We start from the raw sequence: 23,397 nt of genomic DNA on the forward strand, positions 1-23,397 counted from the left end.
TCACTCTGTCTTAGAATACCGTCTAAGATAGTAACATGTCTCCCCCACCCATGTAGTAGAGTACATACTCTACGGACCCCTGGTCCCAGAGACAATTTTTTCTATTTTTTGATTTTTTTTGTATTTTTATTTTTTCTCAAATACAACCTAAAACAAAGTAAGTAATAGATAAACATAAATACATGGATAAAACAGAAAAATAAAGCACACAACATAGGCTGGCGTGGCGTGTGAGGGATATGCACCACCCTGGCATGGGAGCATGTCAATTAGTTGAGTTTGAAGTAACCGATGGCTCTAGACCCAAAATTGCAGTGGGTGGTGGTAGAAATCACCCATGGCGGAGGCACAGGGGATTCACGCCCCAACTTCGAATAGCGCATGTGACTCACGCGTTGCTCCTTTCGGTAAACTTCTTCACTCATTTGAAGGATTAACACCTTGGGAAGCCTGTTTGGGGTGTGTGGTGGTCACCGGATTCCGGAAAGCAAAAGATCGACTTTGTTCCATACTTAGTCTTGAAAAGCACCCAAAAATAGAAAAGAAAAGAAGAAAACTAGAGAGAAGATATTGAAAGAGAGAAGAAGGAAGGAGGAGGGAGGGCTCTTCCCTCTGCATTGTGTTTTGTGGGTTTTTAGAGAGAATGAGGAGCCTCTTTCTCTAAAAGTCTCTCCGAGTAGAACTAACTCGATCGAGTTGATATTTTAGAGCTGTAGTACTCAAAGTTAAAACTCAATGATGGACATCTTGTTTGATATATGGGTACTGCAAGTTCTCTATATGTTGAATCTCATTTAGGCAGCTTATATTTTAATACAAAATATTGATAAAGACTTATTTTTCTAAGCAAGTTGCATATATAATATCTATTATCTATACTTATATATAAGTATAACTTTTTTTTCCAATTTTACCCTTCTGTTTTAATTGTTTTCCCTTTCTATCCCTCCTTCTGTTTGTAGCTTTACAGTTTTGCCTCTTTTGCCGACAGACGTTTTGGTCTTTTTACATTGTGACCGTCTGATTTTTTTTCCCTGTTTTGTTGTCCATTTCTACTTTCCTCTTGCCGACTGAGAGAGAGAGGCACAAGATGAGAGGGATTTGAGACTGGGGTGCCGAAGACGGAGGTGAGGCTCACAGTGGCTGGGTGGTTGCTCGAGCTTGGCAAGGCTGTTTTGATGTGCATGGAGGATCTGTGATTGCTGTGTTTGTGTGGAGGCAACGTGAGTGGTGGTCCGTGGAGTTGTGTGTGTGGCTGGCGGGGCAACGGTGCTCGGTTGAGTTCTTGGTCTCTCTTCCAGGTTGCGGTGGCAACTGGTTCGGGGTGCGGTGGCTTGATCTCAGGTGGCTGGGCTAGGCGTGGGTGTTTGTCCACCGCCTCCATTAGTAAAGCACAGTCTCTCGAGTCGGATCCTTCTCCACATAGCACAACAGGCACCCGAAATCCTAAAACCCTAGGATGCTCCTCTCCCCTTCCAGCCTTTGTAACTGCCATGCTCTCCATAACAGCAGAAGCACTTCATCTGTCTCACTCTCTCAATGCCCACTCAGGTACTTTGCATCTCTCTCAATAAATCTACCATACTCCAAATTGCTCTTTTTTTTTCCTTGTCTCTCTCTCTGAATTCTTACATGAAATTTGTTTTTTCTTTTGGCTTTGGTGTGAAAAGATTGGCAGTACTGGCTTTGCTGGCCTCTCCGTTGCTAGGCACTTGCTACTAGTAACTCTTTCCTTCTTACCAATTCTAACAAAGCGCATTGTTATTCTTGAAAAAGCAGTGGTTCTACACAACACTACACCTAGAGGGGGGGTGAATAGGTGTAATCTAATTTTTATGGCCTTTTGAAAAATAATCAAACAAGCAGTTAATAAATGAATCAAATAACACAAATAATCAACACATGATTTTGTTCACGGAGTGGAAACTCATTTGAAGAACCTCTTCAAAATCTAAAACCACTCTGGGTGTAAGACACCACCTCAAATCCACTATAGAAACTTTAGTTTGTTACAACCAATTTAGAAACACTCACAAAACCTTTGTAGTAGCTAAACTTGGCTTGCAACACCACGAGTGACCCACTCGATCTCTACACGCATGTAGTGTCGGAACTCCGACCTTCCTATAGCTTCCCACGAGAACCTCTCGATCTCTGCATCAACGGCAGCTCCGGACTCTTCCGGCCAACAAAAAATGTCCACTTCAATGGACTCAAGAAAGAGTTGATTTTGTGTATGTTGTGGTGGAGACGTGTTTATCCAAGAGAGAATCAACCAAATGGGGGAGAGGTTGCTCTAAGAAGTTCTTGGAGGCCCTTAGGGTTTTTGCTCTGATTCTCCACACTAGAACAAAAGCTAAGCTGTTCTATTTATAGTTCCCATCAAATGAGGCGTTCAAAACCCTACATTGTAAGTGATCTGGAACATTGGCTCGAGCGAAATGTCGAGCGAAGGTCGAGCACTGTGACGCCCCCAAATCCCCACGCACAGACACGGGGAGATCGAGACGTCCGGATGGTGACATCACGGGTCACCACCCTAACGACGTGTGCCAAGTGTGTGCAAGGGCAACAAAGTGCACAAGATGAACGCAGCGAAAAGCAAGTCATTAAATAAGTACCAGAATTTTTCTTAATGTAATACAAGCTGTTTAAAACATACATAAATAAAATATTACGAAAACACAAATACAGCTTTAAAACAAATATAAAGCATAGCATCAGCAACCCGGCGGAGCCGCATCCTCGGGCTCAGCCTCCTCCTCCTCGTCCTCGAACTCTGCACCAAAAGCTACGGAACCAAAAATGGTTCCGCAGGTAAGTATAACCCAAACACTACCAGATAAAAACACATATAACTCAAACAACATGAATGCAAGAATAACCAAAACACATGCCCCGCAAAACACATTTTTACCACGCACGCCAAAAACCCATTTGGCCCACAAAACATCCATAAAGCCAAACCTCGCCATTATCCCCGATAATGGCCCAAACCACCATTTTTCCAGAAAAAGGATCATATCCGAAAATCATAACACAACCCGCTACGTATGCACCATGATCTCCCCTAGGGATCATCCGCACACCCTGGCTCAGTGCCACACCGCAGAGAACGGCTACGCGTGTGACACCTAAACGAGCGATGCCCAGACTCGCGCCCAGCGCGTACCGGGCCAGGCCATCCTCTAGCCCTTGCCAGCGAAGGGCCACGGAGTCGGTGAATAGAGCGATGCCTAGACTCGCGCTCAGCGCGTACCGGGCTAGACCCATCCTCTAGTTCCGCTCCCGTCATCGCGATGGGCCACGGAGTCGGTGAATAGAGCGATGCCTAGACTCGCGCTCAGCGCGTACCGGGCTAGACCCATCCTCTAGTTCCGCTCCCGTCAGCGCCCAGCGACAACTCAGGGGACGTCACTCAGTATTAACCACTCCCGAGTGACCAGAGGAGTTCCGATTACGCATATACCATGATCTCCCCTAGGGATCATCCGTATACATGGCTCTGTACCACACCGCAGGTAACGACTGCGCATGTGGCACCTACATGAGAGATGCCCAGACTCGCGCCAAGCGCGTACCGGGCCGGGCCATCCTCTAGTCCCCGCCACTAGAAGGACCACGAAGTCGACACGACATCGTTACCATATCGTGCGATCCGGTCGTCGCCCTGCGACAACCCAGGGGATGTCACTCAGTATTATCCGCTCCCGAGTGACCAGAGGAGCTCCACCGTGATAATAACCCATCCCGGCTTGGGCTCGTGAGACACACGCAACCAACAACCAAAAACGCCGATAAACATGAATTACTCAAATAAAATAAAATGCACATGTACGCAAAATGCAACGCACGCAAATAAAATGCAACGCACGCCTCACGGCACAACCAAATCAACCAAACAAAGCACTCCGTCCTCAATCCATCCGACCCCCGAAACTCCTCGGACTCAGTCCGGAATCAACAACCAACAACAATTAAATAATTGAAAGAGCAATATATATTAAAATCTGAAAATAGGGTTTGGAAAATACTTACAGCGCTATATGGCAATTTTAGAAAACAAGCGGCGTTGCAAATGGCGGAAAAACAGCAACGTCACAGTGAAAATTCACTGTGGCCGTGGGTTTGAAAAACCCACTTTTGAACGGGGACAAACTAGGACACGAAATTGATAGGGAATGGTCTAGGGATGGTTGTGAAGCTATTGGAAGTGGTGGTTGGCCGTGGGTGGCGGCGAAAACGCCGGAAATAGGCCGGAAAACTCAAATCGGAAAGCAAGCTCGTAGGAGCTGTTCCGGTGGTCGTTGGAGGCCGGAAATAGGTGGGTTAGGACGACAAGGGACCGGTGATGAAGTGGTGAAGAAATGGTGGCCGGAGGTGGAGCGACGGCGGCGGATCGAGCCAAATACCGTGGGGCTTCAAATGGCTTTTCCGGCCAAACGACCGGTCGGATGGGAGAGATATTTGGTGGGAAGGTGCGCCGGAGGGAGGGGGTTCGAACGAGACAGGCGGCGAGCCAAACGGTGGTCGGAAGGCGGCGGTCTGGGCTGAAGAAGATTCCGGCGACAGGGGAAAAAACAGAGCAGGTGCAGCGACTTCCGGCGGCTCTCGAAAGCTAACGGCTGGTCCGATGGCTCTGAAAATTGGTGGGGATGATCTATGGTGGAAGGGGAAGGGAATGGTGGTGACGGTGCACCAAACGGTGGCCGGACGGCGGAGAACCGGCCGGTCAAATGGGCGGCGACGAAAGGAGAGAAAAGGGGCTGATGAGCGTACGCGGGAGAGGAGGAAGAAGAAAGAAGAAGAAAAGAAAGAAAAAGAAAGAAAAAAGAAGGAAAAAGAAAAAAGAAAAAGGAAAAAGAGAAAAGAAAAAGAAAAGATGAGGGAAAAGAAATGAGGTCCAGTCCTCACTCCGGAAACCAAAACTGATCCGCCGAAAACGATTTTAAAAACCGTAAAACGACTAAATAAAATAAACACAACATCAAATAAATTAAAAAACCAATTTAAAACACATTAATTTAAAATAAATAAACTAATATATTAATTAAATTAAAAACAACCCTTCAGTGAAAATAAACGCAAAAGCGGGTCATCACATCTTCCCCTCCTTAAAAACAAATTTCGTCCTCGAAATTTTGCAAGATCAACTACCAGCGCCAAAAAGATACCATAAACAACTCCGATTATACTTGAGAAAATCATACCATCAACCATTTCCACACAAGTATGAAGAATGCACTTCCCAAAAATACTCCTATAAGCAACTCCATCATATTCGCACTAATCTCCCAGAAATGCATCACGTCTAGAACTCTTAAAGCGGCCACGTAAACCGAAATCACCATATCTTTGTAATCTAATAGTCACTTTCAAAATAAACCATCAATAATCATCATTTGCACAACTAAAATATTACTCTCCAATTACAAGTACCTGCTCGAAATTTCGAGTCGTCACTAATTACCCAAATTCAGCACAAAATTTAAATACCTAACTATCTCCAAAAATCACGTTTCCGTGCGCACTCTGATAACCCGCCAAAATGCAAAAAGACTATATCATCATAAATTAACACCCTTGAATACAAGCTAACTCTTAACACCTGAAAGCAAGAAAATCCTTTATCACATTTTGATAGAAAATATAGTCTCCCAAAATCATGAATTTTCACTCCTATCCTTCAATTATCTCTAGCTACCCTAATCAAATCAAAATTCCGCAATGACACCCATGATCATCAACAAAAAGACAATATCAATCAATTGCAACTTCCAAATTAAAAACAAGCAACATTATCACCAATACGCCAATCTCATCTAAGATAGAGAACAAAAGGCTCGGATCCATCCCGACCAACTAATAAAGCACCTATAACACCTACCCAACAACTTACACTTTCAAGATTATCACCTAAATTCTAAATATCGTCTAATTTAGAGATGACTAAGTTCACTACGAACCGCAATTGAATTCACCATAACCTTAATGAACCCTTCTTGAAAACTCACTCACCTACTTCCATTCCCATAACCCTAGTAGTAGCACGACTATTTCCTTCAATTGTATACAAAATCAAATCTCAAGATAGGCCATGTTATTCAAACCTCCAATCCATCAAAACTATGGCACTACCCTCCTGACTTCTACTGCTTATTACCTTACGTACCTATTTAGGCTAATCACCGTTGATCCCCAAACTTTCACTTTCAAGATTTTATTGTCCACTACACATGGCGACTCAACAATCTCTCTTCAAGTTAAATAAAATATATATAATTCTCCCAACTGGACACTCAAACTCCAAAGGAAAGTATAGCCTCAAAATTTAAATTCCTGTGTGACCTCAAGACACAATTAATTCTTGAAGATAGTCTCAACAATAAATGCCAACCATCACTCCAATTGGTAATCCACTTCAACTGTACACTCCGATCAACTCACTAAGAACTCGAAGTTAAAATCTATTGAATTTAATACTATCACAAGTAATCCACTTCAGTACTCACCAAAGCCACTTCTCTCAAGCCAAAAAGAGACTAGGATTTGTACTCTCCGAAATCCATACACCCTCACCACCACTATAAATGGATCTCATGTACCCTTAGCTAAGATCAATAATCATTCTAATGTATAAGTGATCCATCACTTCCATTTCCAACATCCATACCTTATCCTCAAAATAAACAAAATTTCATGTCCCAAAACCTGCATCATCTATTATCCTCAACTCGGTATAAATCAATCCTAAAACTTGTCACTATAACCTCGAGCTATAACAATTATTACCAACCAACATTCCATTGAGTAACACGTTTCGACTGAGCACTCCAATCGATTCACCACTATCACGTGTCGATCTCATACGTCCTTAGCCGAAACCAATAGTCATTCCAACACACAAATAGTCCATTATTACTATTTCCATCATCTCGACTTATATCCGCAAATCAACATGAATCATTCCTATATTTGCTTAACTTATACCCTTAACATCAGCAAATAGCTATCGCTTAAAGCTTTATACTAAAAATGACCTTAAACCTACTAATGATCCGTTCCTAAAAGTCTCCAGAACATGAGGTCTCAACTTCAGTTGAATTCAATACCAACAATTAAACTATTGTTTCCAAAACCTCGATGGATCTATTTCTTCCGAACCGATAAAAAAAATCATTTCCTAAAATCTATTACTACAACCTCGAGTTAACAATAATTATTTTCTGAACTAAGTCAATATCTATAATCCTCAAAGAAGTATATGAGCTAAATCATTACCTTCCATTCTCAAAGAAATGTACCCCAGAAAAATTTCATATTATTAACTAAACTCAGATCAACCCCATTTTAATGGTTGCAAACTAATCACTCTCCAGAGTGAATCAAGCTAGCACCCCAAGTCTGTAAAACTAAGAACTCAACTCTTATTATAAATTGGTCCTTCAACTCTGCAATTCTAAATCCTTAAATCAAATAAGAATAATTTCTAGAATTTCTAAGATCAATGAGCTTACACCCCATAATAGAACAATCGGCTCCCAAAGTTTTTTTTTTTTTTTTTTTTTTTTTTTTTTTTTTTTAAATCTAATACATTAACGAATAATAAATCATTTTCTGAAATCTTCGAGATTGATGGCTTTAATTCAAAACATTCACCTTGAAACCTGTAAAATTTAAAACCCCAATTGCCACCAAATTGTTCATCCGAATCAGCGAAATTTAAAACTTGAAATTTAATTATTTCCTCCAAAGCTTGTCGAACCTAATACCTTAATTACCAAAATCTTATTTCCTAAAATCTATAAGGCCTCAAACCTTAGATAAAATTATCTTAAACCAATCCTTAAAGTTCGTTGAACCTACACTCTCCTATTCTATAGCTTCATTACATAAATTCTACAAAACCTAATACCTCAACCATCTTAAGCGACTTAAAGCTAACTCCCCTCCTTAGTTGCAACTTACATTCCTACTCCCAAGAAATTGCCTAATCCATGTCGTTCCCTTCTAGCCACAATATTATGAAAGTAACCCACCTTTATAAAATTCAACCCTACTTCACTAAGTATTTTTTTTTTCAACGACATTCTCAATAGTACCGTCCTCCTGCCATAGCACAACCTTTGACCCCCTATAAGAAAAACAAATAAAAACCATCAACATAAAACCAAAAACACAAAACCAACACCACACAGCAAGAAACAAAAGGAACCAGCATGCGTCAGCATAACCAAATAAATAAAAACAAGCAAACAAGCTCAAACAGATAAACAAATAAAACAAATCAAATAACAACTTTACTTAACATAATTTTAAAACACAAACTTTAAAAAGCATTCTGGTACTGCCTACGGGACATGTGGTTTTACCCAGAGCCAAACCGCTCTGATACCACCTGTGACGCCCCCAAATCCCCACTCACGGACACGGGGAGATCGAGACGTCCGGATGGTGACATCACGGGTCACCACCCTAACGACGTGTGCCAAGTGTGTGCAAGGGCAACAAAGTGCACAAGATGAATGCAGCGAAAAGCAAGTCATTAAATAAGTACCAAAATTTTTCTTAATGTAATACAAGCTGTTTAAAACATACATAAATAAAATATTACGAAAACACAAATACAGCTTTAAAACAAATATAAAGCATAGCATCAGCAACCCGGCGGAGCCGCATCCTCGGGCTCAGCCTCCTCCTCCTCGTCCTCGAACTTTGCACCAAAAGCTACGGAACCAAAAATGGTTCCGCAGGTAAGTATAACCCAAACACTACCAGATAAAAACACATATAACTCAAACAACATGAATGCAAGAATAACCAAAACACATGCCCCGCAAAACACATTTTTACCACGCACGCCAAAAACCCATTTGGCCCACAAAACATCTATAAAGCCAAACCTCGCCATTATCCCCGATAATGGCCCAAACCACCATTTTCCCAGAAAAAGGATCATATCCGAAAATCATAACACAACCCGCTACGTATGCACCATGATCTCCCCTAGGGATCATCCGCACACCCTGGCTCAGTGCCACACCGCAGAGAACGGCTACGCGTGTGACACCTAAACGAGCGATGCCCAGACTCGCGCCCAGCGCGTACCGGGCCAGGCCATCCTCTAGCCCTCGCCAGCGAAGGGCCACGGAGTCGGTGAATAGAGCGATGCCTAGACTCGCGCTCAGCGCGTACCGGGCTAGACCCATCCTCTAGTTCCGCTCCCGTCATCGCGATGGGCCACGGAGTCGGTGAATAGAGCGATGCCTAGACTCGCGCTCAGCGCGTACCGGGCTAGACCCATCCTCTAGTTCCGCTCCCGTCAGCGCCCAGCGACAACTCAGGGGACGTCACTCAGTATTAACCACTCCCGAGTGACCAGAGGAGTTCCGATTACGCATACACCATGATCTCCCCTAGGGATCATCCGTATACATGGCTCTGTACCACACCGCAGGTAACGACTGCACATGTGGCACCTACACGAGAGATGCCCAGACTCGCGCCAAGCGCGTACCGGGCCGGGCCATCCTCTAGTCCCCGCCACTAGAAGGACCACGGAGTCGACACGACATCGTTACCATATCGTGCGATCCGGTCGTCGCCCTGCGACAACCCAGGGGATGTCACTCAGTATTATCTGCTCCCGAGTGACCAGAGGAGCTCCACCGTGATAATAACCCATCCCGGCTTGGGCTCGTGAGACACACGCAACCAACAACCAAAAACGCCGATAAACATGAATTACTCAAATAAAATAAAATGCACATGTACGCAAAATGCAACGCACGCAAATAAAATGCAACGCATGCCTCACGGCACAACCAAATCAACCAATCACAATCAACCAAACAAAGCACTCCGTCCTCAATCCATCCGACCCCCGAAACTCCTCGGACTCAGTCCGGAATCAACAACCAACAACAATTAAATAATTGAAAGAGCAATATATATTAAAATCTGAAAATAGGGTTTGGAAAATACTTACAGCGCTATATGGCAATTTTAGAAAACAAGCGGCGTTGCAAATGGCGGAAAAACAGCAACGTCACAGTGAAAATTCACTGTGGCCGTGGGTTTGAAAAACCCACTTTTGAACGGGGACAAACTAGGACACGAAATTGATAGGAAATGGTCTAGGGATGGTTGTGAAGCTATTGGAAGTGGTGGTTGGCCGTGGGTGGCGGCGAAAACGCCGGAAATAGGCCGGAAAACTCAAATCGGGAAGCAAGCTCGTAGGAGCTGTTCCGGTGGTCGTTGGAGGCCGGAAATAGGTGGGTTAGGACGGCAAGGGACCGGTGATGAAGTGGTGAAGAAATGGTGGCCGGAGGTGGAGCGACGGCGGCGGATCGAGCCAAAAACCGTGGGGCTTCAAATGGCTTTTCTGGCCAAACGACCGGCCGGATGGGGGAGATATTTGGTGGGAAGGTGCGCCGGAGGGAGGGGGTTCGAACGAGACCAGCGGCGAGCCAAACGGTGGCCGGACGGCGGCGGTCTGGGCTGAAGAAGATTCCGGCAACAGGGGCAAAAACAGAGCAGGTGCAGCGACTTCCGGCGGCTCTCGAAAGCTAACGGCTGGTCCGATGGCTCTGAAAATTGGTGGGGATGATCTATGGTGGAAGGGGAAGAGAATTGTGGTGATGGTGCACCAAACGGTGGCCGGACGGCGGAGAACCGGCTGGTCAAAGGGGCGGCGACGAAAGGAGAGAAAAGGGGCTGATGAGCGTACGCGGGAGAGGAGGAAGAAGAAAGAAGAAGAAAAGAAAGAAAAAGAAAGAAAAAGAAGGAAAAAGGAAAAAGAAAAAGGAAAAAGAGAAAAGAAAAAGAAAAGATGAGGGAAAAGAAATGAGGTCCAGTCCTCATTCCGGAAACCAAAACTGATCCGCCGAAAACGATTTTAAAAACCGTAAAACGACTAAATAAAATAAACACAACATCAAATAAATTAAAAAACCAATTTAAAACACATTAATTTAAAATAAATAAAATAATATATTAATTAAATTAAAAACAACCCTTCAGTGAAAATACACGCAAAAGCGGGTCATCACAAGCACCGAAATCTGCCTAAGTTCGCTCGAGCTAGGTGTCGAGCGAGGGTCGAGCGACACACTCTGCCTGGGTTCGCTCGAGCTCCGTGTCGAGCGAGGGTCGAGCGATTGAATCTGCCTGAGTTCGCTCGAGCTGTATGTCGAGCGAGGGTCGAGCGGTTGAATCTGCCTGAGTTCGCTTCGAGCTGTATGTCGAGCGAGAGTCGAGCGGTGCAATCTGCCCAAGTTCGCTCGAGCGCTCTGTCGAGCGAGGGTCGAGCGAAGTCGCTTCCTTTGACAATGATGAGCACACTTCAAGCATACTTCAAGCCTTCAACAACAACACTTGTTACAACACTATTTTACACAGGTTTTCACAAGAATATGCCAACACGCTCATTTTTCCCTCAACAATTCTCAAACTAAATAAAAGATAAAATAAAACTTGTTGATATTTATGGAATTTATTGATTTTTTTGAAAAAAAAAAAAAGATTGTTTGCAGGAAAATCCTAAGGATTTGAGGCTATGCATTGACATATACGATGAATTTGGGATTGGCGGAGGAGCTTCGGGAGTTTCTGGTGGTCTACCACACCCTTATTCACCTAAAGGTCTGGCTTTTTTTCAATTATCGTCATATGGGCTACAATTTATTTTTGGGATTTTTGTAAGTTTCAATTTTGTTTCTTCACTGAATTTTTATTTTTCCAACATCGTAAATCCTTCTGTCCGTCCAAACTGATGCTACTATTTAAATGGGGTGCTGCTACATGTATTTCACAGTTTTTTTGTTCTCTTTGTAAGCAAGCTGCTCTTGTGGGGTACTGATTGTTGGAAAGAGTGTTTAAAGCTTTTGAGCATTGCGGAAGCAGCAGTTGGTCAAAACTCTTATGGTTTCATAGTTCGGAGAAGGTCCCTTTCTCACTACGTGCAATTTGTTTTCTATGTATATTTTTGGTTGACCTTTTAAGGACAGACAAATTTTGGATCTATTTTCGCCTATTGTATATGATGTTAGCCTATTATTAAACTGAACGTAGTTTAACAATCAAGCAGTTCTTTGGCATGCAAAATAAGCATACTTTAAGGTGCAATGGACATGTGCTCATGATTTTTCCTTATCCTTTCTGATGAACACTTTTCCAGGGGCATCTTGAGACCAGCAATGAACATGAAGAATCTTCTTATATTGAACCGTGTAATTCCATACGCCCTTTTCAAGCCTAATATATTACTAATTGATCTTAATTTTGTAATAATATCGATAGTTTTCATTTATGTCATTAGAATGCTCAGAATTGCCTTGCCAGTTGCAGAATAAAGACCGTTGATAAGGAAACTGCTCAAAATCTTGCACCCAAGTTATGTATGCCATTTGAATCAGCCTTCTATATGCCTGAAGCTGTAAATATCCATCCCCAACACTATCTCCAGGTCTGAAGAATTAAGCCTTTGATTATATTTTCCTTCTAGGAATATTTTTGTTATCTTTATACTATCTTAAGTCCTCATTGTCATTTTGTTAGGCACTCTTCTTAGCATGTGAAAATTTGGTGAAAGAACTAACAACTTCTAGCTTTGGAGAGAAAGAGTTATGTTTGCATAAGAAATCTATTCACAAACTTCTCGACTTTGAAGTTAATCACTCAAACTACCATTTCAATCTTTTTAGGCTCTTTTCATGTGTTGATTGACATGTAGGTTTCTGATACATAGCAGTAATGCAGCAAGAAATATACAGCTGATTAACATGGAAAATTCTATAGAATAGCTGTCTTTGATAAGCTCAATCTTCAATGTACAAACATTTTCTCTCATAAATCTTAACATTGTCTCCCTGTTTTATTCTCATACAATCTGCTGTATGTGGTGCATGTATCATATCCTTGTCCAATATCCCATGATATGTTTGGGAATAATAAAAAATGAAGTATCAAGTGTAAAAGGAAATTTCACTTGTTGATTGGACAAAATATCTTATTGAAGCTGACAACAAATGATATCTCTTTATGAAGGTAGGCGTTGGAACTGAAGGAGACTGATTTGATTAGTTTTTGAGGACTCAGCAACTAGATTTTCTTATTCACATTTTTCACATGTAATCATTTAAGTGTAGAACTACCTAAAATGGTGACTATAGTCTTCCCCTAAAATCTGTCTCAACAAAGTTAAATAGCTTGGGAAAGGTATCCTCTAACCAGATTATTCCCCATAATATTTAACCTGAACATGTGAACTGAGCACAGTTAATTGAACTAGATAAACTCTGACAAACCTATATTAAACATCAAATTTCTGTTTCGAGTGGCTAATCCTGGTAGAATCTCATTATTTACAAACATACTTTGGTCCAGAGGATTTTTCTCTACATTTAGTGGTTAATGGGTATTGAATTTGTGTTTAGGGGAATATGATACAGTGATGGTATGTCTAGGTGCCAAAGCAGATTTGCTTCCAGAGCTCTCAGGAAAGCTTCCTTTGAGGACTTGCAGGGGTGTTGTTGCTCACATGTTACTGCCTACTGATAAGGGGTCAAAGTTATCTTATGTCTTGTATATTCTGCCAGTGTTTCAAATTATATGAGTCCCATCGGTTTGGATACCTCAATTGTGGTACCACCAAAAAAATCATATTTCACAACATTAACAAGGCGGTATAATGGAATTTTTTTTTATAAATGAGTTTTGACTTAATAATTACGTTACAATATGTTTTTCTTATTCTAAATTGATACCAAATATTCTTAAAAATCTAATGAAATTAAATATTTAAGAATATTTCATATAGTTTTGATTTATATCAATATTTAACTTATTTCATCTCTTTTAAATCTGTTTGAATCTTTTTATTTACATTATCATTTATCATTTAGTACAATTTTTTTTCTCATTGTGCACACTTGCTAGTATATATAAAAGTGCGAATGAAGCATGAATAATGTGAAAATGGTGTTTTTGTCTAACAATTTTTTTTCTCCATTTTACCCCTTTGTTTTTTCCATTTCTCGTTTTAATTCCTCAGTTTTTCTTTCCTTTATTCGAACTCTTACGTTTTTAACCCTTTATATTTTCGTCTTTTTAGTTGAAATACGTTAGAACCATGAACAGTTTTTTCATTTAACAATTTTGTTTCCCATTTTGCCCCTTCCTTTTACCAGTATTTTAGCCTAAGATTTTATTTTCCTATTTTACCCCTATTTTGTGAGGAATTTGCATTCTCTTTTTTTATTTTTTTTTATTTTTTATTTTTACATTTCTCCACTGATTATAAGTATATTGTCTTTTTATATTTCTGAATTTCTCGCTTCTTCTCACCGATTGAAACCTTCTGTATGGTTTACGCTTCTTCTCCTCGCACTTCAACATGTTTTAATTTCTACAGCATCATGAAATATATGATACAGAATCAGGATATGCATGAGTAAGAAAAAACCCAACCCCTTAGTTTTGCTCTCTGATTTCTACTTCTGGTCTGTGAAACCAGCGCAAAAAGCAAAATTGAGACCAAATTCGTATACACCAAACACTGAGGAGAATTTCATTCAAAATCAAATCCATCAACCAAAAATAAAAACATCCATAAAATGAGATAAAACTAATGAAAAATTCATTGAAATTGAAATCCAACAACTATCGGAGAGTTGAAACAGCGAGCCTGAGAGATTGATAGAAAAGGAAAGAAATTTCATTAAATTTTAAAATCAAATTTTTTATTCTTAATCTAAAAATAATATTTTTTTATTACAAAATAAAATGACGAGTTTTAATAAATATTTTTTAAAAGAATAAACTCATCTAAATGAGGAGAGTTTCTCACATAAAATAAATTAATTAATATTAAATAATTTTTCGAAAAGAATGAAATCATTTAAATAAAATAATTTTTTTAAACTATATTATTTTCACATAAAAATTAATGTTTTACAAGATTTTATTTGCTTGTGTTGGTTACTTATATATATATTTCATTTATTAATGATTTTTATTTAATTATTTCTTTAGATATATCATTTGGAAATGTAAATATTTTTTAGACAAATTTACTGCTTTAATAAGAAATCTGAGATTAATAACAAGTTTCATATTTTCACAATGTGATATTAATTAATTGTTCAATAATAAATTTTATATTAATAAGAAGTATGATATTCATAATGATGTTACTCAAAACACTGGTAATAAGATATTTCATTTCATGTAATGTTATATTCCGTTCAATTTTTGATAGTATAAATATTGAATTTATTTATTTGATTAATTATTATTCTTAATATATTAATATAGTTTTATTTAACATATATGACTATACAATTATTGTGTTTTCTTCTTTTAACGTATTTTTTGAACAACTACGTTAAAACAAACTGAACATGCTCTCAATCAATCCTATCACTGAAGCAATATGAAAGGTCCTCAATTTCGATTGCGGAGGGCAAGCTGTAGGAGGGATATTATTAGGAATAGTAGTGGGGTATGCTATCAAATTGTAATTCACGCATGCAACAAACATATACATGAGACAATTAATACGTATTGTATATTAATGTTAGAATATTATATATGCATGCAGGTTGGATTTTGTTGTTGTCAATAATGACTTGGCCGCCAAAGGCCGGTGGCCTAACAAGCATAACTGCCTGCTTCCAAAATAGGAGTTTAGTGTTCGAAACCCCGCTCTTCCGATTCAAATATATCAATAATAATAGAGAAAATCTACACTTAAGCTCTGACCTTCTGGCAACACCACACACCGCCCACGTGGCTTTTAATTTTTTTTTTTCGTGTACAGTAAATTATTTTTTTTACTCTTTTCAGATACAGTTTCGTGTTCCCACTTTCCCCTGTCCCGTACGCGACGCATCTTAGATCCATTCCCCCTCCAAATACATTTTCAGTTCGAGAAAGTCATCCCTCCAAGTTAACGCTCTCTTCTTCCTTCTGCATCTAGCTCTTCAGCAAACTCAAATTCCAAATCCAGAAAGTCATCAGGGTTAATTTGTGCAATGAGCTCTGAGTACGAATCTATTAAGCCCTGATCAAAGTCAAAATCCATCATTTGAGACACTCCTGCTTCATTGGAATTGGAGGTGGAATGTGACCAGTTGCTTGTTGCCACCCTTGAGAACAAAGGGCATTCTGATGAGTTATCTATCTCTTTCTCAGTCCTCAAGTTGTAATGGGGGGATCGAGGCATTGGACTTGAACTCACATGTTTAATGAGTTCAAAAACACGAGGATCTGAAGAGTTATTGTTGTCTTCTATTTCCTCCTCCTTGAAGGGGGCACCAATTGGGCTTGGATTGCTTTCAGAATCTTTTAGCTCTGGTTTTTCAGTAACAGGGTTGGTATCCTTAACAACGTCAAAATCAGAGCTGTGTGCAGGGAGAGAGACATATATTACAGGATACTCCAATATAACTAAATTGGAAAATTGTTGCTTTATTGAGGCCCTCACGTCCAACTCCCGGAAAGGTGATACGGAGCCCTGCAAAACTCAAAATAATAGGTCATGTCTCCATAACAAACATAAGAGAGAAAAAAGAGAAAGGGGGAGGGGGGGAGAAGGGGGGGTGTGGAGTCCTACAGCTGCCAGTGAAATTGTTTCAGTACCAGAGTGACTGACAAGTCTAATTACCCCTTTTCATATGAATAGTAACCCACAAAAACCCAATCCTCCTGTCCGCCATTATATCCACCCATGGTTCAACTTAGCCCAAAAATCCCTATGTGGTGGTATCTGGTCAAACGATGAATGCTTGTGGGTATCTTCTATACATATATAATTTCATATTGGTACCGGAGATGAGTTGAGAATCCAATTTTGTGCTGGTGGGTGTTCTTTTAATCAGATTTTACAATGCCTATTAATGATTCTTTCAGGAAAAAATCTATCTTGTGGACCATTGAATGGCGGTTTTACTCAATAGACATTGTTTTACATGATCATGGGTGAGCTGTCATATGAACTCTTCCACTCCGGACCCCATTTTTTCTCTGCAATGGATGGATTCTCTTATCCTATTAGACAAGTTGGTTTAACCAAAAAATATATTTGGAGGGGAAATGGATATGAGATGCGCCGTGTACGGGACAGGGGAAAGGGGGAAAGGGGGAAAGGGAGAACACGAAACTGTATTTGAAAAGAGTAAAAAAAATAATTTACTGTACACGAAAAAAATAATTAATTTAAAAGCCACGTGGGCGGTGTGTGGTGTGGGCGGAAGGTCGGGGCTTAAGTGTAGACTTTCTCATAATAATAATGATAATAATGATAATAATGACTTTTTTTTTTTTTTCTAATCAATAATAATAATGACTTGACCGATCAACATCTCGGCCCTAGAGCTAGCCTACTTGACCATGTTAAATATTTTAACATGAACATTAATAAACGGATCTTCGATTTCATATGATCTACGATAATAAACAGTAATAAATAAATGCGTACCTTTCTCCATCAGTTTGATGAAGAATTAGATCTGGCTATGAGAGAAGGATTACCCTAGCAACTTCGCCTCACAAGTGTCTCACGATGGCAAAAGGCACTCTAATGTTGTAGGTGAGAACCCTTTAATCCCTCAGTGCTATTTATAGATTTCTGACCATCAAGAAATCTAAGAGTTTGTATCTGACTATAATTAGAGATAGAGTTTTAATCTTATCTCTTAGGATTTCTGTTATCCCGTTATCACTCATCTTTAATATGATAGACTTGAGCTATTTCAAATTCTATAAAGATGGGTGTGTGGGACATAGAGTTTAAATAAAACTCTTACATTCTCCCACTTGGCCCATACGCCCATAAAATAATATTTTCCGTTCATGGGTTTATTACAGGAAATTAACCATACTGCGCAAATTCATTTCCTGAAACTTTCATAGCTCAAAGTACTTTACATGAGTTCTGTAATATCAATGTTAAATCAACTACTGATGCGAGTCATGGCGGTCCTTTGTTATATAATCAACAAATTCCCTTCCATGTACCACAACACCAGCAACCAATTTTACATGATCTTTAATTGGGATAATTAAGGCTAATACCGTAATGCCTTGGGTTCCAATTCATGTCTGTTACAGACATTATCTTGTCACCATTCTTCCAAACCATTCAATGTACAAAGAATTGGAAAGACAAGAAAACAGAAACAAAACAACCATAATAGATATCATTAAGTGTCCAAAACAAAATAAAAGATCTACGAGCTCAATAACATGTTTACATCATAAGACCCATTCTGTCAACATGTTCTTTAAACTGTTTCGCTACTAGACCCTTTGTTAATGGGTCTGCTATCATAAGCGTAGTACTAATATGTTCTATGGACACTGTCTGTTTCTGTACTTCCTCCTTGACACTTAGGTATTTGAGCTCCATGTGTTTAGCACCTTTAGAATACCTATCATTTTTGGAGAAAAATACTGCAGAGGAATTATCACAATAAATTCTCAGCGGCCTTTCTATAGAGTCAACAACTCCAAGCCCTGAGATAAAGTTCCTCAACCATAAACCATGCACTGTGGCCTCAAAGCATGCCACAAACTCAGCCTCCATTGTTGATGAAGCAGTGATAGTTTGCTTCATACTTTTCCATGAGATCGCTCCACCGGCTAGTAGGAAAACATATCCAGAAGTAGATTTCCTACTATCAGACCAACCGGCAAAATCAGAGTCTGAGTATCCAATTACCTCTACGTTGTCAGTTCTCCTAAAGGTAAGCTGGTAATCCTTAGTTCCTTGCAGATATCGCAATACCCTCTTTGCTGCTTTCCAATGAGACATCCCTGGGTTACTCTGGTAACGCCCAAGCATGCCAACTGCAAAACTGATGTCTGGCCTCGTGCAAATCTGTGCATATATCAAGCTCCCCACAACCGAAGCATAGGGGATTTTTGCCATCTCTTTACGCTCCCACTCAGTTTTAGGATATTGTGATAGGCTAAACTTATCACCTTTTGATATCGGAGTATCAAGTGATGAGCAACTTTTCATGCCAAATCTCTCAAGAACTCTTTCTATGTAATTTTTCTGAGACAATCCCAACAGTCCTTGTTTTCGATCCTGGAGGATTTCAATTCCGATCACAAAGGATGCCTCACCCATATCTTTCATTTCAAAGTTCTTAGATAGAAAACCCTTAGTTTCATAAAGTAAGCCAAGATCACTACTAGCCAACAAGATATCATCAACATACAGGATCAAAAATATAAACTTGCTCCCACTGACCATTAGGTATATACATCGATCAACGATGTTTTCTTTAAATCCAAAGGCAGTAATGGTATCATTGAACTTTAAGCACCACTGTCGGGAAGCTTGTTTAAGCCCGTATATTGATTTCTTAAGCTTACATACTAGGTGATCTTTGCCCTTTCTGAGTAGCCCTCTGGCTGCTCCATGTAGACCACTTCATCCAAACTTCCATTTAGAAAAGCTGTTTTCACATCCATCTGATGTAACTCTAAATCAAAATGAGCCACCAATGCCATAATGATTATGAATGAGTCCTTTTTAGATACTGGAGAAAAGGTCTCTTTGTAATCAATGCCTTCTTTCTGGGTGAAACCCTTAGCAACAAGTCTGGCCTTATGTCGTTCGACGTTGCCTTTAGAGTTGCGTTTGGTCTTAAAGACCCATTTACACCCGACTCTTTTACACCCTTTAGGCAACTCAACGAGATCCCAAACTTGATTTTGATCCATGGATTTCAACTCTTCTTTCATGGCATCGATCCATTTACTAGAATCACATCTCTCTATAGCTTGTGAAAACGTTAGTGGATCTTCACTTATCCCAATGTCAAATTCAGATTCTTGGAGATATACCACATAGTCTGCTGAAATAGCAGGTCTCCGATCTCTCTGAGATCTGCGTAAGACTATCTGTTCTGGTAACTCCGAACTTGGTTCATCAGTGATATTATCATTCTGAGATGGGTGATCATTTTCTTGTTCCAATGTATCATTGTGATGATCAATTAGAGGAACCATTATCTTTTCTGAGGATGTAGGTATGGAGACATCTACTCGTACTTCCTCAATGATCACATCTCTAGGTTCTATTTTCCCACTGATTCCGCCAAGTTAAATGAATTTGGCATTCCCTGTTTCCACTATTCTCGGACTGTGATTAGGACAATAAAACCTATACCCTTTGGATCTCTCTGGGTAGCCAATAAAGTACCCACTTACTGTTCTGGGATCCAATTTCTTTTCATGTGGGTTGTAAAGTCTCGCTTCTGCTGGGCAACCCCAAACATGCATGTGTCTTAAACTTGGTGTCCTACCAGTCCATAGCTCGAAAGGAGTTTTTGGAACTAACTTACTAGGAACCCGGTTTAAGATATAAGTTGTCGTCTTAATGGCTTCACCCCACAATGATTTGGGTAAGGTAGAATTGCTTACCATACTTCTGACCATATCCAATAAAGTCCGATTACGCCTTTCAGCAACACCGTTCTGCTGTGGCGTCCCTGGCATCGTGTACTGTGCAACAATGCCACGTTGTTCAAGAAGTTTGGCGAATGGGGCAGGGTTACGACCCGATTCGTCATACTTTCCATAGTATTCTCCACCTTGATCTGATCTGATGATTTTCACCTTTCTATCTAACTGCCTTTCCACCTCCATGAGAAATACCTCAAGTACTGAAACAGCTTGAGATTTCTCATGTAGCAGATAGATATATCCAAACCGTGAAACATCATCTATAAAGGTGATAAAATACTTTTCTCCACCAAAACATTCAGTGGAGAATGGTCCACATATATCTGTGTGAATTATTTCAAGAAGCTCTTTACTTCTTGTGGCACCTTTCTTAGTATGTTTGGTTTGCTTTCCTTTAATGCAATCCACACATACTTCAAGATTAGTAAAATCTAAATGCGGAAGTATTCCCTCTTTTACTAATCTCTCTAACCTTTCTTTGGAGATGTGCCCCAATCTCTTATGCCACAAGTCATAAGAATGTTCATTCATCATGTTTCTTTTAGTTCCAATACACATTTCTTGGTTATGGGTATAGGTATTATGAATAAATGTATTATCAAGACAAAGTCGATAAAGACCATCGGAAAGAAACCCAGAACCAATAGATAAAGAGTCTCTGAACAAATTGAAACTACCATTGTGAAATGCAAAGGAATAACCATCAGAGTCCAGTCTAGAAAGGGAAATTAAATTACGCCTCACAGAAGGCACAAAAACTATGTTATGAAGGTCTAAATAATGACCAGTACTCAAAACTAAATGAAAAGTCCCTATGGCCAAAACTTCAGCCTTATTCTCATTTCCCATAAAAATGAATCGCTCACTGGGGCTTGGTGTTTGGCTTGTAAGGTATCCCTGCATGGTTATAGAAACATGAACATTAGCACCTGAATCTAACCACCAAGAATTAGTAGGAACATTTACAAGGTTTGATTCAAAACATACAAGGGCAAGAGGCTTACCCTTCTTTTCAAACCAAGCCTTACGTTTCTGACACTCAGATTTCATGTGTCCATTTTTCCCACACCAGTAGCATTTTGTACTACTATGTTGAACCTGATTAACATTTCCAGGCCCCTTTCCTCTTGGTGGTCCAATTCGTTTCTTTTTACTATAATGGTGCTTTTTCTTTCCAGCTTCTTTGGTCACAAAATTAGCAGAGTAATGCCCTTGTTGTTTCAGTCTTACTTCCTCCTGAACTACCATACTTGCCAGCTCATTCACATTCCATTTATCCTTAATAGAATTATAATGCATCTGAAATGGACCATACTGAGGTGGCAATGAGTTCAGAACAAACTGAACAATAAAGGACTCCTCTACTTTCATTCCCAGGGTTTGTAATCTGGCGGCAATATTTGTCATTTCAAGGATATGCTCTTGCATTCCTTTGGCTCCATCATATTTCATGGTGGTAAGTCTAGCCATCAGTGTTCCTGCTAAAGACTTATCTGCAGACTTAAATCTCTCCTCAGTATTTTTCAAAAAACTTTGGGCATCCTCAACACTAGGGAGTGAATTTTTAATATTTTCAGATATGGTCATTTTCATGAACATCAGACTCAGCCTGTTTGATTTCTCCTACTGTTTAAATGACTCTTTCTCATCCCTGTTACTCTCTTCAGTGATAGGTGGTGGTTTTGGACTTGTAAGGGATGAGTCCAGGTCAAGGACCCCTAAGGTGAATCTGACTCGCTCAACCCACTCAAAAAAATTAGAGCCATTCAAAACAGGAACTGATGAAGTTTGTGAATGTAATGATGTCGGTACATTTACTGCAAGAAAATATTCGTCACATAATGCTTTGAGTTAGACACTTATAAACAATAATCAGAATTTAAATAATTATGGATGAACTAGTAGTGTCATCAAAACTCTCCTTTGGGAGTAGATCTTAATACACAAAGTGTTCTCACCAATATTAAATTCTGTGGATGAACTAAGTGTATCATCAGAATTCTCCTTTGGGAGTAAACTCTGACATACAAATTGTTCCCTCCAACTTTTCTTTTGATGGATGAACTAGTAGTGTCATCAAAACCCTCCTTTGGGAGTAGATCTTGATACACAAAGTGTTCACTCCAACCTTAATTTGATAGATGAACTAGTAGTATCATCAAGATTCTCCTTTGGGAGTAGATCTTGACACAAAATTGTTCACTCTATCATATCCACCTTACTATGGAATTTAATGATTGTTCACCTAAATTGAAGAAAATCTTGTACCTTTGGGCAACCAAGTTTTTCTTTAATTTTGATGAAAATCATTTGTCCATATTGGATAAATAATTATATATAGCATGATAATAAGAGCCAATTCATACATGTATTTTATGTCTGTAATAATAATATGCACATGACATTTAATAAAATTTAATACATGTATTTAACAATAATATCATGCATATAACATTTAATAAAATTTTAATACATGTATTTAACAATAATAACATGCATATAAAATTATCAATAATAAAATTTTCATACATGTAAATAACATTAATAACATGTATATATAAAAAAATAAATAAATAAATAAAATTCGGATTTATTTATTTATTATTATTATTTTTTATTTTTTATTTTTTAATAATCTGACCGGTCCGGTCCGGGTCTGAACCGGACCGGTTCAGCAATCCGGACCGAGACCAAGTCAACTGAATGCGTTGACTTGGGTCGGAGCTGTACAGGCCCGTCCTTTTTGGTTCTTTTATTGGGCTGGCCACTACTGTGGCCCGTTATTTTTCTCTCGGGCTGGGCCAAAATGCAGGCCCAAGTACTTTACCATATGTTAATAAATACAAAGCAGATAAAATAATTGGACTGGGTCAAAGTCCACGGCCCACAGCCCAAACCCGTTTACACACTTAAAGAAAC

The 23,397-nt window shown here is 39.6% G+C and overlaps 3 protein-coding genes across 3 annotated transcripts; 1 reads left to right on the top strand and 2 right to left on the bottom strand.

The window, feature by feature from the left end:
* Positions 1-1,539: 1,539 nt before the first annotated feature.
* On the top strand, positions 1,540-13,615 carry LOC122274676. Its single transcript, XM_043083692.1, has 8 exons — positions 1,540-1,551; positions 1,671-1,721; positions 11,535-11,648; positions 11,841-11,944; positions 12,179-12,230; positions 12,320-12,466; positions 12,559-12,668; positions 13,435-13,615. Exons 1-8 carry the CDS (start codon positions 1,540-1,542, stop codon positions 13,613-13,615), a joined length of 771 nt encoding a protein of 256 aa, XP_042939626.1.
* Positions 13,616-15,949: 2,334 nt separating this feature from the next.
* LOC122274678 lies at positions 15,950-16,731 on the bottom strand. Its single transcript, XM_043083693.1, has 2 exons — positions 16,699-16,731; positions 15,950-16,516 (listed from the first exon to the last, which is right to left on the bottom strand). The coding sequence occupies exons 1-2, from the start codon at positions 16,729-16,731 to the stop codon at positions 15,950-15,952; spliced, it is 600 nt and encodes a 199-aa protein (XP_042939627.1).
* A 1,519-nt stretch (positions 16,732-18,250) lies between these two features.
* Positions 18,251-18,931, bottom strand: LOC122274679 (secreted RxLR effector protein 161-like). Its single transcript, XM_043083694.1, has one exon. The coding sequence runs from the start codon at positions 18,929-18,931 to the stop codon at positions 18,251-18,253; it is 681 nt and encodes a 226-aa protein (XP_042939628.1).
* Between the last annotated feature and the right edge of the window lie 4,466 nt (positions 18,932-23,397).

This window comes from Carya illinoinensis, chromosome 8 (assembly GCF_018687715.1).
Source record: "Carya illinoinensis cultivar Pawnee chromosome 8, C.illinoinensisPawnee_v1, whole genome shotgun sequence".
NCBI classification, from domain to species: domain Eukaryota; kingdom Viridiplantae; phylum Streptophyta; class Magnoliopsida; order Fagales; family Juglandaceae; genus Carya; species Carya illinoinensis.

Coding starts and splice junctions, on each gene's coding strand:
- LOC122274676 (XM_043083692.1), top strand. Junction 1,722..11,534: donor TTGCTAGGCACTTGCTACTA/GTAACTCTTTCC, acceptor GATTGTTTGCAG/GAAAATCCTAAGGATTTGAG. Junction 12,231..12,319: donor ATCTTCTTATATTGAACCGT/GTAATTCCATAC, acceptor TTATGTCATTAG/AATGCTCAGAATTGCCTTGC.
- LOC122274678 (XM_043083693.1), bottom strand. CDS start 16,731: ATGGGTGGATATAATGGCGGACAGGAGGATTGG. Junction 16,517..16,698: donor ATGGCGGACAGGAGGATTGG/GTTTTTGTGGGT, acceptor TGAGTTTTGCAG/GGCTCCGTATCACCTTTCCG.
- LOC122274679 (XM_043083694.1), bottom strand. CDS start 18,931: ATGGCAAAAATCCCCTATGCTTCGGTTGTGGGGAGCTTGATATATGCA.